The sequence below is a fragment of the Balaenoptera ricei genome, chromosome 11, assembly GCF_028023285.1.
Source record: "Balaenoptera ricei isolate mBalRic1 chromosome 11, mBalRic1.hap2, whole genome shotgun sequence".
NCBI classification, from domain to species: domain Eukaryota; kingdom Metazoa; phylum Chordata; class Mammalia; order Artiodactyla; family Balaenopteridae; genus Balaenoptera; species Balaenoptera ricei.
In genome coordinates, this window is record NC_082649.1 from 14,124,783 (window position 1) to 14,140,707 (window position 15,925).

At 36.1% G+C, this 15,925-nt stretch overlaps 1 protein-coding gene across 1 annotated transcript in view; it reads right to left on the reverse strand.

The window, feature by feature from the left end:
* Positions 1-15,925, reverse strand: part of NUP153 (nucleoporin 153) — a 76,129-nt gene that overhangs the window by 23,720 nt on the left and 36,484 nt on the right. Inside the window, exons 9-14 of the mRNA XM_059938002.1 lie at positions 13,734-13,880; positions 10,821-10,873; positions 10,437-10,563; positions 6,320-6,457; positions 5,573-5,671; positions 4,445-4,532 (exon numbers count right to left, since the gene is read on the reverse strand). Coding sequence (XP_059793985.1) covers positions 4,445-4,532; positions 5,573-5,671; positions 6,320-6,457; positions 10,437-10,563; positions 10,821-10,873; positions 13,734-13,880 — 652 coding nt within the window. The remainder of the gene's footprint in view (positions 1-4,444; positions 4,533-5,572; positions 5,672-6,319; positions 6,458-10,436; positions 10,564-10,820; positions 10,874-13,733; positions 13,881-15,925) is intronic.

The window sequence follows — 15,925 nt, forward strand, 5'->3', positions numbered from 1 at the left end:
TAGGCAGGAAATACAAGAGAAGGAAAAGACCTACTATAACAAACCCAAAACAATTAAGAAAATGGTAACAGGAACATACATATCGATAACTACCTTAAATGTAAATGGATTAAATGCTCCAACCAAAAGAGAGAGTGGCTGAATGGATACAAAAACAAGACCTGTATATATGCTGTCTACAAGAGACCCACTTCAGACCTAGGGACACATAGAGACTGAAAGTGAGGGGACGGAAAAAGATATTCCATGCAAATGGAAAACCTGGAGTAGCAATTCTCATATCAGACAAAATAGACTTTAAAATAAAGACTATTACAAGACACAAAGAAGGATACTATAGAATGATCAAGGGATCAATCCAAGAAGATACAACAATTGTAAATATTTATGCACCCAACACAGGAGCACCTCAACACATAAGGCAAATGCTAACAGCCATAAAAGGGGAAATCGACAGTAACACAATAACAGTAGGGGACTTTAACACCCCACTTTCACCAATGGATAGATCAACCAAAATGAAAATAAATAAGGAAACACAAGCTTTAAAAGATACATTAACCAAGATGGACTTAATTGGTATTTATAGGACATTCCATCCAAAAACAACAGAATACACTTTCTTTTCAAGTGCTCATGGAACATTCTTCAGGATAGATCATATCTTGGGTCACAAATCAAGCCTTGGTAAAGAAAATTGAAATTATATCGAGTAGCTTTTCCGACAACAACGCTATGAGACTAGATATCAATTACAGGAGAATAATTGTAAAAAATACAAACACATGGAGGCTAAACAATATGCTACTAAATAACCAAGAGATCACTGAAGAAATCAAAGAGGAAATCAAAAAATACCTAGAAGCAAATGACAATGAAAACATGACAGCCCAAAACCTATAGGATGCAGCAAAAGCAGTTCTAAGAGAGAAGTTTATAGCAATACAACCCTACCTCAAGAAACAAGAAAAATCTCCAACAACCTAAACTTACACCTAAAGCAATTAGAGAAAGAACAAAAAAAAACCCCTAAAGTTAACAGAAGGAAAGAAATCATAAAGATCAGATCAGAAGTAAATGAAAAAGAAATGAAGGAAACGATAGCAAAGATCAATAAAACTAAAAGCTGGTTCTTTGAGAAGATAAACAAAACTGATAAACCATTAGCCAGGCTCATGAAGGAAAAAAGGGAGAAGACTCAGATCAACAGAATTAGAAATGAAAAAGGAGAAGTAACAACTGACACTGCAGAAATAGAAAGGATCAAGAGAGATTACTACAAGCAACTATATGCCAATAAAATGGACAACCTGGAATTCTTAGAAAAGCACAACCTTCCGAAACTGAACCAGGAAGAAATAGAAAATATAAACAGACCAGTCACAAGCACTGAAATTGGAACTGTGATTAAAAGTCTTCCAACAAACAACAGCCCAGGACCAGATGGACTCACAGGCAAATTCTATCACACATTTAGAGAAGAGCTAACACCTATCCTTCTCAAACTCTTCCAAAATATAGCAGGGGAGGAACACTCCCAAACTCATTCTATGAGGCCACCATCACCCTGATACCAAAACCAGACAAAGATGTTACAAAACAAGAAAACTACAGGCCAATATCACTGATGAACATAGATGCAAAAATCCTCAACAAAATACTAGCAAACAGAATCCAACAGTACCCTAAAAAGATCATACACCATGACAAAATGGGGTTTATCCCAGGAATGCAAGGATTCTTCAATATATGCAAATCAATCATGTGTTACATATTAACAGATTGAAGGATAAAAACCATATGATCATCTCAATAGATGCAGAAAAAGCTTTTGACAAAATTCAACACCCATTTATGATAAAAGCTCTCCAGAAAGTGGGCATAGAGGGAACCTACGTCAACATAATAAAGGCCACATATGACAAACCCACAGCCAACATCGTTCTCAATGGTGAGAAACTGAAACCATTTCCACTAAGATCAGGAACAAGACAAGGTTGCCCACTCTCACCGCTAGTATTCAACATAGTTTTGGAAGTCTTAGCCTCGGCAATCAGAGAAGAAAAAGAAATAAAAGGAATCCAAATCGGAAAAGAAGACGTAAAGCTGTCACTGTTTGCAGATGACATGATACTATACATAGAGAGTCCTAAAGACGCCACCAGAAAACTACTAGAGCTAATCAACGAATCTGGTAAAGTAGCAGGATACAAAATTAATGCACAGAAATCTCTTGCATTCCTCTACACTAATGATGAAAAATCTGAAAGAGAAATTAAGGAAACACTCCCATTTACCACTGCAACAAAAAGAATAAAATACCTACGAATAAGCCTACCTAAGGAGACAAAAGACCTGTATGCAGAAAATTATAAGACACTGATGAAAGAAATTAAAGATGATACCAACAGATGGAGAGATATACCATATTCTTGGATTGGAAGAATCAACACTGTGAAAATGGCTATACCACCCAAAGCAATCTACAGATTCAATGCAATCCCTATCAAACTACCAATGGCATTTTCCACAGAACTAGAACAAAAAAATTTCACAATTTGTATGGAAACACAAAAGACCCCGAATAGCCAAAGCAATCTTGAGAAAGAAAAACAGAACTGGAGGAATCAGGCTCCCAGACTTCAGACTATTACTACAAAGCTACAGTAATCAAGACAGTCTGGTACTGGCACAAAAACAGAAATATAGATCAATGGAACAGGATAGAAAGCCCAGAGATAAACCTATGCACATACGGTCGCCTTATCTTTGATAAAGGAGGCAAGAATATACAGTGGAGAAAAGACAGCCTCTTCAGTAAGTGGTGCTGGGAAAACTGGACAGCTACATGTAAAAGAATGAAATTAGAACACTCCCTAACACCATACACAAAAATAAACTCAAAATGGATTAAAGACCTAAATGTAAGGGCAGACACTATCAAACTCTCAGAGGAAAACATAGGCAGAACATTCTATGACATAAATCACAGCAAGATACTTTTTGACCCACCTCCTAGAGAAATGAAATAAAAACAAAAATAAACAAATGGGATCTAATGAAACTTAAAAGCTTTTGCACAGCAAAGGCAACCATAAAAAAAGACGGAAAGACAACCCTCAGAATGGGAGAAAATATTTGCAAACGAAGCAACTGACAAAGGACTCATCTCCAAAATATACAAGCAGCTCATGCAGCTCAATATCAAAAAAAAAATAACCCAATCCAAAAATGGGCGGAAGACCTAAATAGACATTTCTCCAAAGATATACAGATTGTCAACAAACACATGAAAGGATGCTCAACATTACTAATCATTAGAGAAATGCAAATCAAAACTACAATGAGGTATCACCTCACACCAGTCAGAATGGCCATCATCAAAAAAACCTACAAACAATAAATGTTGGAGAGGGTGTGGAGAAAAGAGAACCCTCTTGCACTGTTGGTGGGAATGTAAATCTCCAGCCACTATGGAGAACAGTATGGAGGTTCCTTAAAAAACTAAAAATAGAACTACCATATGACCCCGTAATCCCACTACTGGGCATATACCCTGAGAAAACCATAATTCAAAAAGAGTCATATACCACAATGTTCATTGCAGCACTATTTACAATAGCCAAGACATGGAAGCAACCTAAGTGTCCATCAACAAATGAATGGATAAAGAAGAAGTGGCACATATATACAATGGAATATTACTCAGCCATAAAAATAAACGAAATTGAGTTATTTGTAGTCAGGTGGATGGACCTAGAGTTTGTCACACAGAGTGAAGTAAGTCAGAAAGAGAAAAACAAATATCATATGCTAACACATATATATGGAATCTAAAAAGAAAAAAAAAAGGTTCTGAAGAACCTAGGGGCAGGACTGGAATAAAGAAAAAAGACGCAGACGAGAGAATGGACTTGAGGACACAGGGAAGGGGAAGGGGAAGCTGGGACAAACTGAGAGAGTGGCATGGACATATATACACTACCAAATGTAAAACAGACAGCTAGTGGGAAGCAGCCGCATAGCACAGAGAGATCAGCTTGGTGCCTTGTGACCACCTAGAGGGGTTGGGTAGGGAAGGTGGGAGGGAGACGCAAGAGGGAGTGGATATGGGGATATATATATATATACGTATAGCTGATTCACTTTGTTATACAGCAGTAACTAACACACCATTGTAAAGCAATTAGACTCCAATAAAGATGTTAAAAAAAAGGGAAGATTTCATTTATAATAAACTATCACTTTATTTTGACTAAACAAAGACAGTGGATAAATTTGTTATTGTGACCATCCCTTTCACATCCAAACTGTAACCATTCACATTTAGAGAGCTAATTGTATTCAAACGAAACCATTTACAAGAACTGCCAAAGGTAAAAGATAATTTAAAATATCAATCTAATGTATTTTTATGTGAAATATTATGGGAATGGTTCCTTACCTGAACTCCTTGTAAGTGGCTCTGAGGCACTACTAGGGCCACAACGTTCTGCTGTCTTTGCCACGGGCACACTAAATGTAAATCCAATCTGTAGAGAGAGAAGGTGTCTTTTCAGTGTCCATTTAGCTTCAAATGATTATCAAATATAAAGCTCTATTTTATGCCAAGTCAAAAAAATATACTGAATTTCACATATTATAAGATTCACAGTTTCTCCTATTTTAAATCTCTAAAACTGGTGTGCTTCTTATAATGAATGGTGTGTCACAGTTTAACAACAGCATTTAAAATTTCTGAAGCATTTTTTCATTCAAAGCAATACGTAAAATAATGTGTTCCTAATGCCCAGTTTTGGATTTCTAAATGCCATTTCCTAATAAAAAGTATGAGACTTTATGGCCAACAAGTGCATTTCAGGCATGTGGCAGGGAAGTTACAAAATGATCTGGAACATCTAGTTGTGACAGAAAACAAGGACACAGTGAAAAACAGAAGGTAACATGTTAAAATGATACACATGCCAAATACAGGTAGGGCAATTCGAACATTAAACTTACGTATTATTCATACTCAAAATATTTATTCTTAATTATGAAGAAACAAATACATACTGTGGGACATAAAAACTTCCAACTTTTCTAGATTAAAGTCAATTCAAGAGACATGTTAACTAAATTCAATATGACTTAGATTAGTCCTAATCGTAACTGGATCTAGGACCAAGAGAAACAAACAGCAATTAAAGGACAGTCTGGGGCTGATGGGTAGATCTGAACATGAACACTATTACTATTATATCATGTTACATTTCTTGGATAGGATAACTGTATTGTGGGTATACAAAGGAATATCCTTTTTCTTAGGGGATACACGGAAAGGTATTAAGGGTACCAAGATGTCTGCATCCTAACTTTCAAATGGTACATAAGAATATGCATATGCATATATATATATATGTATATATAGTGAAAAATATATAGATGTTCATTCAAAGTTTTCTGTACATTGGAATTTTTTTGGTAAGAAAAGTGGTATTTCTTACTACCAATGGCATCTTAGATTTGATTTTAAAAATACAGTATGCCTTTGAAATCAATAAATATGAAATAGTCCTTGCTTGCTACTTACAGATGACGGAGGTAGTACATCTGCCTCAGTAGATTTTACAATTGGAGATGAAAATCTAAACAAGGGGCTGCCAGTGCTGTTTGGAGAGGTCATTTGTACCTAGTTTTCCAAATTATTAAAGAAACGATACAAAAAGAGTTTTTTAGAAAAGAAATTGACAATAAAATAGACCTTAAGCAAAATTAATTATTACAAAGAAGCCAAAAGCAATTTTTTCCCCTTTTGAATTTAAAAATCACTTTTTAACTTCTGAAAACTACTTAACAGTTAACTGCTATAAGATCTTGCTTCCCCTTGGAAGAGGAATATACATTACCTTAGAGGGAGATATTTATCTAAAGGGGAAAAATAACATCTATAAGAATATGTTCAGAAGATGTAAAAGTCAGGAAAAAAAGCATAAAAATTTCAGGAGCAGATTAAAAATGTTAATACTACTTGAGAAACAAAAACATAAATCCACTCTCACCGAAAACAAAAAAAAAAAAAGTATTTTAACTGGAAAGATTGTTTGGAAGCAAACTTATCAACTCTTCCTCTAATGCATTCATAAGAATTGAAGAATGCTCCCATCATGATGTACATTAAAAAAAAAAAAAAGCAAAACACTATTTCCATCTTTCTCATCTCACTGAGTTGTTAATTTCCATAGTGAAAATTAATCATTGCTTTAAACAGCTTAGCTTTTTGAAAATTAAAGAATGAGAAAAAACAAAAACCACCTCTATTGGTGCAATGGTTTTTTACCTGGTTGGTTAATGACTGTGAAGGACCACTGGGCGATGGAGAGGAAGCTGTGATCACAGCAGAACTGAAACTGAAGGTAGGCAAGGAAGAACTGGCGATGGGTAGAGAGATTTTCGGTAATACTGGGACTTCCATTTCCTAAAACACAACATGTTTTACAATGGTATATTTCATCTTTCGTGTCATACTTTTGTCTCTACTTATTTTCAGGTAGAACTGATATATCAATAGTTACAGGTAAGTTTAGAATAAACAAGGATACGGTAGCACTCTGCAGGCAATGTTAACGATGTGAGCTCTTGAATAAAAAATAAATAGGGCTTCCCTGGTGGCGCAGTGGTTGAGAATCTGCCTGCTAATGCAGGGGACACGGGTTCGAGCCCTGGTCTGGGAAGATCCCACATGCCACGGAGCAGCTGGGCCCGTGAGCCACAACTGCTGAGCCTGCGCGTCTGGAGCCTGTGCCCCGCAACGGGAGGGGCCGCGATAGTGAGAGGCCCGCGCACCGCGATGAAGAGCGGTCCCCGCACCGCGATGAAAGAGTGGCCCCCGCTTGCCGCAACTAGAGAAAGCCCTCGCACGAACCGAAGACCCAGCACAGCCAAAAATAAATAAATAAATAAATAAATAAATAAATAAATAAAGTAGCTATAAAATTAAAAACAAAACAAAAAAAAAAAATAATAAATAAATAAATAAATAGGGCTTCCCTGGTGGCGCAGTGGTTGAGAATCTGCCTGCCAATGCAGGGGACACGGGTTCGAGCCCTGGTCTGGGAAGATCCCACATGCCGCGGAGCAGCTAGGCCCGTGAGCCACAATTACTGAGCCTGCGCGTCTGGAGCCTGTGCTCCGCAACAAGAGAGGCCATGATAGTGAGAGGCCCGCGCACCGCGATGAAGAGTGGCCCCCGCTTGCCGCAACTAGAGAAAGCCCTCGCACAGAAACGAAGACCCAACACAAGCCATAAATAAATGAACAAAAAAATAAAAATTTAAAAAAATAAATAAATAAATAAATAAACAAGATATGAATCCCAGCTGTGCCACCAGTCAGCCATGAGACTTCGTGAACCTAACTGTCCTCAGTACCAATTTCCTAACTGGTGAAAATGAGAAAAAAAATTAACATACCATAGTTGTGGTATTAATACGAAAGAAAGTCACTTTTGGTCTTGGCATGTAAAACAAGCATTTAATAAACGTCAGCACTAAGTCTGGTGAACTGCCTTGGTTTTTAACTCAATATAGCAAAGACCACCACTAGTCTCAAATGACCCAGATTAGAACAGACAAAAAGAGTTCCACTTCTGCTAATGGTGGAGGAGCTTGTGCCTGACCAATGCTCTGACAGATAGGAATTATAGACTCTGGACAATATATTAAAAACATCCATCTGAAAACACTACAAAGCAACCAAAAGCAAGCAGATACTGGAGGGAAGAAGATACTTAGAAGAAGGGCTTCTTCTGAGTGAGCTTCCTGCTCTCTTTGAGTTGATGCCAGTTGGATAGTTGAAATTCAGAAAGAAAACTGCAAATCTGTTGGTTGAGGCATTCAAAGGACACAAAAGGGTGATCACAGTAGGTAGAAAATAAGGGGAGATGCAGGAATGAAGAGCCACAGAAGGGAATCCCAAGTCTGCATATAAACTGTCTAAATCTCTGGCAAACCAAATCTCTGTAAACTACAGGTGTGTAATAAAGGCACTTGGAGAAAACAAGACTACGAATCTGTCATCATAAAACCTGCTCTATAGGTTCTTCAGGGTGAAGGGAAATGATACCAGATGGAAATTCAGATTTCTGGAAGAATTGGAGAATATGTGAGGCTAACATCCTTTTTTCCTCTTAATTTTTCCAATTAACCTAAAAGAAGACAGCTTTCAAAAGGAACAAGAGAGAAACAAAAAACAAGTGGGAAAAATAGAAAATAAAAAAAAAGGTAGACCTTAATCCAACCATACCAATAATATAAGTAAACATTCCAATTAAAAGGCAGAAAATAGATAAAAGGACAAGACTCAATTATATGCTGTCTATAAGAGGCTTAACATTAAACGAAAAGGCACAGATTGAAAGTAAATGGATGGAAAAAGATATAACTTGCAGTTAGTAAGCATAAGAAGGCTAATTCCAGTAATAAAGTGTCTGGCTATATTAAACACTGGCTAAAGCAGGTTTCAAGACAAAGAATATTTCCAAAGATTTTTTTAAAGGACATTTAGTAATATTAAAAGGGGCAAATCACTGAGAAGCCACAATAGATATAAGGTGTATGCACCAATGAGGGCCTCAAAATAAGTAAGCAAAAATTGACATTATAAATGGGAAAAAGACAAATTCACCAAATAAAAGTTGACAATTTTAACTCATATCTCAACAATACAGTAAACAGACATCTCCCCACCCCACTCCCTCCAAAATTCAGCAAGAACAAAAAGATCTTAGAAATACTATCAGTCATCTTATCTAACTGATATCTGGAGAATACTATACCCAACAACCGCAGAATATACATTCGTCAAGACTCATCAAGCAGACCATGTGCTGGGCTACAAAACAAGTCTCAATACATTTCAAAACATTAAAATCATGACTAAATCCACTTCTTAATAATCCATGGATCATATAAGGAATCAAAAAGGAAACTAGGAAAAACATAAAAGCAGTACTATACATCTCCTAGAAGAAAACATAGGAGACTTTTTTGGCAGCCTGGGGATAGGTTTCTTAGGACACAAAGAACAGTAAAAATAATGGGAAAAAATGGGTAAGTTCAGACTTCATAAAGTTAGAACATCTGCTTATTAAAGGATACTGTTAAGAAAAGGATTAGGCAAGTCAAACTGGGAGAAAATATTTGTAAGACACGTATCTGACAAAGTACTTGGGTCTAGAATTTATAGAGTTGCTACAACTCGATGATAGTAAGACAATCCAATTTTTAAAAGAGCAAAAGATCTAACTGACACCTCACAAAGGAAGATATTATGGCCAATAAACACATAAAGAAGAACACATTATTAAGCAAGAGGGAAAGGCAAATTAAAATTACAATGAGACACCATCATACACAAAGCAGAAGGGCTAAAATTTAAAGGATGACAGTCAACTACTGATAAAGAGTAGTTGATTAAGAAAAGCCCCACACTGCTGGTGGGAGTGTAAAATGTTACAATCACTTTGGGGAAAACAGTTTGTCAGTTACTTAAAAAGTTAAACACATATCATATAACCTCATAACTTCACTTCTAAGTATTTATCTTAAGAGAAATAACTTATGTCTACAAAAAGGTTCAAGAATGTTCACAGAAGCTTTATTCACAATAGTCAGAAACAAAAGAATACATACTGACTAACTGTATCAATATGAAGTTCTAGAACCAGCAAAACCATATATATATATATTATGGAACAAATGAGAATAGTGACTGTCCCTGGGGCAGGAGGCAATGGGCATTGACAGGGAAGGTGCATGAGTGAACTTTCTGGAGTGATGGAAATGTTCGACAGCTTGATAGGGGTTTGGGTTACACAGGTGGAAACATTTCTCCGGACTTCCCTGGTGGTCCAGTGGTTAAGAAACCATCTTGCAATGCAGGGGATGCCAGTTCGATCCCTGGTCAGGGAAACCAAGATCCCACATGCCATGGAGCAACTAAGCCCGTGCGCCACAACTACGGAGCCTGCACTCTAGAGCCCGCGAGCCACAACTACTGAGCCCGTGTGCCACAACTACTGAAGCCCACACGCCTAGAGTCCATGCTCCGCAACAAGAGAAGCCACCACCATGAGAAGTCACCACAATGAGAAGCCAGCACACTGCAATGAAGAGTAGCCCTTGCTCACCGCAACTAGAGAAAGCCTGCGCAGCAACGAAGACCCAACGCAGCCAAAAATTATATAAAAAAAAAAAAAAGCCTGACAGCTTAACACACACACACACACACTTTTAAGGAACTGTTTCAATGGCAGATTATTCTTGTGCTGGGTCTCCCCAAATCCCACCCCTCCAGGGGACCTCCAGGTCTCCCCCTCACCACCACACCAAAGCTTTTAATAATAAACTTCAAGGTATTACAATGCTTCAGAACACATGTTAAGAGTACAACCCTACCTCCTCCTCTTGAGGTTCAGATGCCACAAAGCGCGTCCTCTCTCGCCTCATCTTCCCACCTCCACCACCTACTCCAGAAGACAAACCATTGGCTGCAGACACACTGAAATCTGGGTAAGAAAAGCCGCTAGGCAAAGAAAAAGAAAATTAAAACCAATGATGTATTACTCTGGTCCATAACTTGTTAACTAATTGAACACCGAAAAATTAGAACGGGTAACAACTGAGAAAATAAATGTTCAGCTGAATGTGATTTTAAAAGCTGACAGATGTGTGTGTGGTTTCTATTTTTTTAACCTTCTTAATCTTCAAAAAGGCAGATACAAATCAAATACAGACCTTACAAATGAGTATAAAGAAGCTTCACTATAAAGATGACATTACCTTTCTCGTTGTTCTCTATTTTGTCCTGGTGTCATATTTTTTTCATATCCAGTCTAGAAAAGAATAAACACAATGTATTTACAAGCTTGCTTATTTAATTTTCTTAACACCACCCTTCTATCTGTGAATTTTAATATTTGGAATCAGGAATTTGATGATTTTTTAGTTAATGAATCCTAAAATCTGCAACCTATATCCTGTCTCCTGAATGATGACCAAGAGCTACAGTGTGATTAGACACATAAACTGTCACTAAGCACAACTGTCCTTTCAACAAAACAGCAGTGTACAAATTTAATACACTTACCAACCACAAAAATACTTTTACTTATCTCTCATTAAGGCCTATTAAATGTGCAATCAAATTTACAAGCATATTCCTTTTGAAGTGATTCTCTGCACCTTAAGAGTTCCTCCATCTAAAGGAATCAGGGTTCCTTGGAGAAATGGCTGATTACAGGGCTGGGGCTGAAAACTCACAAGATGAGCCTGGGTTGTTTTACAGTATCAAAAAGAAACTAAGGGCTTGAAAAATGATGGGGAAATATTAAAAGGACACACAGGAGCCAGTTCAAAGGCCAAATATGGGACAATATGAGCATCAAGATAAATAATGCTAATAAAAGATTATAATCTTATGAAATATAAGAATTCACGCTGACTTAAATAGGGAAATACACACAAAAAAAGAGAAAAGAAAACTTCCTACAGTAGAAAGCCAACTTCATAAAGGTAGAAGAAATAGTGTAATTAGAAAACCACCATTTGGCATCTACAAATAATAGATTCAGGCAAATATCATCAATAATGCTAACACTGGTGGGTGAAAAAGATATTTATCCTCTCAAAGATATCTTATTAATTACGAAAGGTAAAACAGTAACTTCACAGTGAAGAAATCCCACTGACGCCACCTTAACTAGTTATCACAGTGTCAGGAGTGGGACCAGCTGGTAGAGCGTGCCTCCTAATACGACACAGTGAGAAGAGTTCAGACTCTATTCTGTGGTATTACTACCAAAAGTACCACACCGGAGTCTAATCATGAGGAGACGTCGAACACGCAGCTTACTTTACTCTTCAGAACTATCAATGTTATGAAATACCAAAAAACAAGCAAATAAAAAAACCCTAAAAACCTGTTCTAGACTAAAGGAGATAAAGAGATATGACAACTAAGTGCAAGACATGATCTTGCATTTTCTTTCTTTCGGGACAACTGGCATCTAAATAAAATCTGTAAATAATAGTACTGTACCGATATCAAGTTTCTTTCTGGTTTGGGTAATTGTTCTGCAGTTATGTGAGGGAACTCCTTGTTTGTAGAAAACACAGAAAAACATGAAGGAAATGTAGTAAAATGTGGAGTTCTTAAGATTTTTCTTGCAAGTCCAAAATTATGTTCAAATCATTTTTTTAAAGTTTGATAAAGCAAATATGAAAAAATGTTAAAGATTGGTGAGTCAAGTTAAAGGAAATGGGTAAATATTGTACTATTCTTTCAACTTTAGTTTGAATATTTTCAAGAAATTGAGTTGTTACAAAGATTGAATGAAATTAAACATAAACAAAGGCACAAATAGGAAGATGTTATGTAAATACAAAAAAATGCACTTTAGTTAAATGACACAGGAAAACAGACAAACCCAGGATATGAGACACATCATATAAGACAACTGACCTGGCCTTTTCAAATACCAATGTGCCTAACAATTCTACTCCAAGCTATAAGACCCAAGAGAAATGAATACCTATGTCCACAAAAAAACTTGCACACAAAAGTTCACAGCAGTATTTATTCATTACAGTTAAAAAGTGAAAACAACCTAAATGTCCCTCAACTGATGAATGGATAAATGTGGTATATCCAAACAATGAAATATTATTCAGCCATAAAAAAGGACTGAAGTTCTAATATATGATGTGAACCTCAAAAACATAAGTGAAATAAGCCAAACACCAAGGACCACTTATTTTAAGATTTCATTTATATGACATGTCCAGATAAGCAAGCCTATAGAGAGTGGTTGCCTAGGGCTTGAGGGGTTAGAGGTGGAGAGTGACCACTAATGGATGTGAGATTTGGGGGAGGGGGAGGGGATGGTGATGAAAATGTTCTAAAGTTGACTGTACTGGTAGATGAACAACTGTGAATATACTAAAACCACTGAACTGTAAACTTTAAATAAATAGGTGAATGGCAAGGTATATGAATTATATCTCAATAAGGAAGTTATTTAAAAACAAAAACAATGTGGTGAGCATGAAGATTTGAGGTCTAGAAAGACAAAACCAAAAGTAATATGTGAAACCTGTTTGGATTCTGGCTCAAAAAAGTAGCCATAGGGAATTAATTCCCTTGCAGTCCAGTGGTTAGGACTCTGTGCTTTCACTGCCTGGGCCCTGGGTTCAATCTCTGGTTGGGGAACTAAGATTCCACAAGATGCACGGCATGGTAAACAAAAACAAAAACAAAAAAACGCAAACAGCTATAAATAACATATGAATATTAACTAGATATTAGATAATATTAGGAAGGAACTGACAGTAATTTGCTTAGACATGACAACATAGGAGATCTATACCAAAGCAGTTTGGGGTGAACAGTCATGGTGTCTAAAATTTATTTTCAAATAGTTCAACAACATAAACAAAACACACAAATAAAGCTAGTTTGGCAAAATTATTTAATCTAAACAATGAATATATACTAGTGTTTACTAGTAAACACTAATTTAGGATTTGACCAAGGTGCCAACTATTTAAAGCCATACCAATTCGTAATCATCACTAATTCACAAACTTTACGCATTATCTAGTTGCTAGACTGCAACAGTAGGTTACTGGTACTTTATTTATTCTTACTCATTTTAATCAATATTCAAAGACTAGTGAAAATAAACACATACTCACACTGTGCTTTTTATCTATTCTTTGATTAGTCTTCCTTAATTCACCAGAAGGGGTCAGAGATGGTTTAAAATAAACAGTTCGATTTGCTGCTACGGAAACTGGCTTTGGGGTCATGAGTCTCTGAACAGGGGGGTGTTGAGAGTCCACCTTACACACAGGCAGAAATCAAAAGACAAACTTTTATTTTCATTTATCAGCGATGCATATCTAAAAATTATTTGACAATAGCTAATGTAACCCAGAAACTATGAGTACTTCCTAGAGAAATACCCAGTGGGTGCAAACAAATACTAGGAGGAAAAACTGAAAGTAAAGAACCAAGGGTGTGTGTGTGTATTTATATTATTAATTTATGTATGTACTTATTTATTTAGACATATACCTACATATACACATATAATTTCAAAACAGTTTCACAGACTATTTTATTCTAGACTTAATGACTTTTCACACACGTGACACACACAAAATGGAAACGATTGCAGAGTATTTTGAATAATCTAAGCTTTTACAGGATGAATTTCAAACATATGAACCAAAACTGATTCTGCCACATTTTCCCCAAATTACTATCTACATTCTCTTTTTTTTAAAACTAGCTATGAAAATATTTTAATTGCTAAAAAATGAGCAAATCTCTCTCCAAGTAAATTTTCTTCCATTGTTATTTAAAAACCAAATCAAAAGTCGTACAATTTAAGTCCAATTAGTAAAGCACTGTGAAGAATTCCAAATCTTAAGATGAACTGGCTTCATTATCTAAGTACACAAGTGTTTTGTCAACATTCTTTTGGTACACTGAAAACACAGTAAAAATCCTGTTGGTGCAAGACGACTATAAAGCCAAGAGCTTCTACTCTGTCCAAAGACTGTAATACCATGAATACAGTCCTTTCACCCAGCAGCAGCTGTGAACAGCATTGGTTTCCAGGGCAAAGCCTCTGTATAGTTACTAGCTCTTCCCTAAATCCTCATCACAAATGTAATCCTATAATTCAATGAGCAAGTCTATTTTGTAGACTGTTCTGATTACAACCGTAAAACCTTAACTACAATACTGTATTCTGGTCTTCATACTTCCTAGCACCCATTACCAAAATTTTATTGATACTATACTCAACCATTAATAAAATTTTTATTGATGAGAACTTCTCTTATGGCACAATTTTTAAATTTTACTTCTTTTTAAGCAATCTGATATAAGTGAGTCTGAGAAAAGCAGCTAATGGCTTAAATTAATCCCATCACAGCAGCCAATAATGAATTCTCTCTTGCCTTATTACAAATGTCTGGGTACTATGGAAAATTGAGAAGCAATGCTATCCCAAGAAAAAACTCAATTAAGCTTTCAGAATTTCAGTAACAATAATTATAATTTACCAATATCTTGAATATAGTTCCCACAATTAATTCAGAGATTTATGATAATTTTAGTCAACTACTGCTGGGGGAACTTGGTATCATAATAAATGCTTTCACAAGTAATGATCTGGGAATCTGCTTCCCCTGAAGGATATTTAACTAGCCACAAATATAACTGACAAAAAATATACCTCTTTAACTCTAACTATTAAGCATTTTTTTTCCCCCACAGTAACCTCCAAAGCTAATTTTAACCAAATAGAATACACTAAAAAAGGTTATCAATGTATAATCTATATTATATTTTTTATTAGCTCTGCTATCTTGGAACAGTACATTGGCTGACTGATGGAAGATATGCCAACTAGAAATCCCATCACACATTAACAAATTTGACATAATGTTTGTTTATGAGGAAACAAACATAATGTTTGTAAGAGTCACTCATAAAGACTGACAGGAATATATAAAATAGATAACTACTAAGAACCTACTGTATAGCACAGGGAACTCTATACTCTGTAATGGCCTATATGGGAAAAGAATCTGAAAAATGAGTGGACATATGTATAACTGATTCACTTTGCTATACACCTGAAACTAACAAAACATTGTAAATCACCTATACCCCCCCCAAAATTTTTTTAAATAATAAAGTTAAAAAAAAAAAAAAAGACTGCCAGGATACTGAAGATGGAAATGCCAAATAACCAAGAAATATTCACAGAGCATCTACTACATATACAGCATGTGGTAAGGCCCTCACAAGAGGCTACAATGTCCAAGTAAAAAAATCTATTTTTTCAAACATGTTCCCTAATGACCATCAA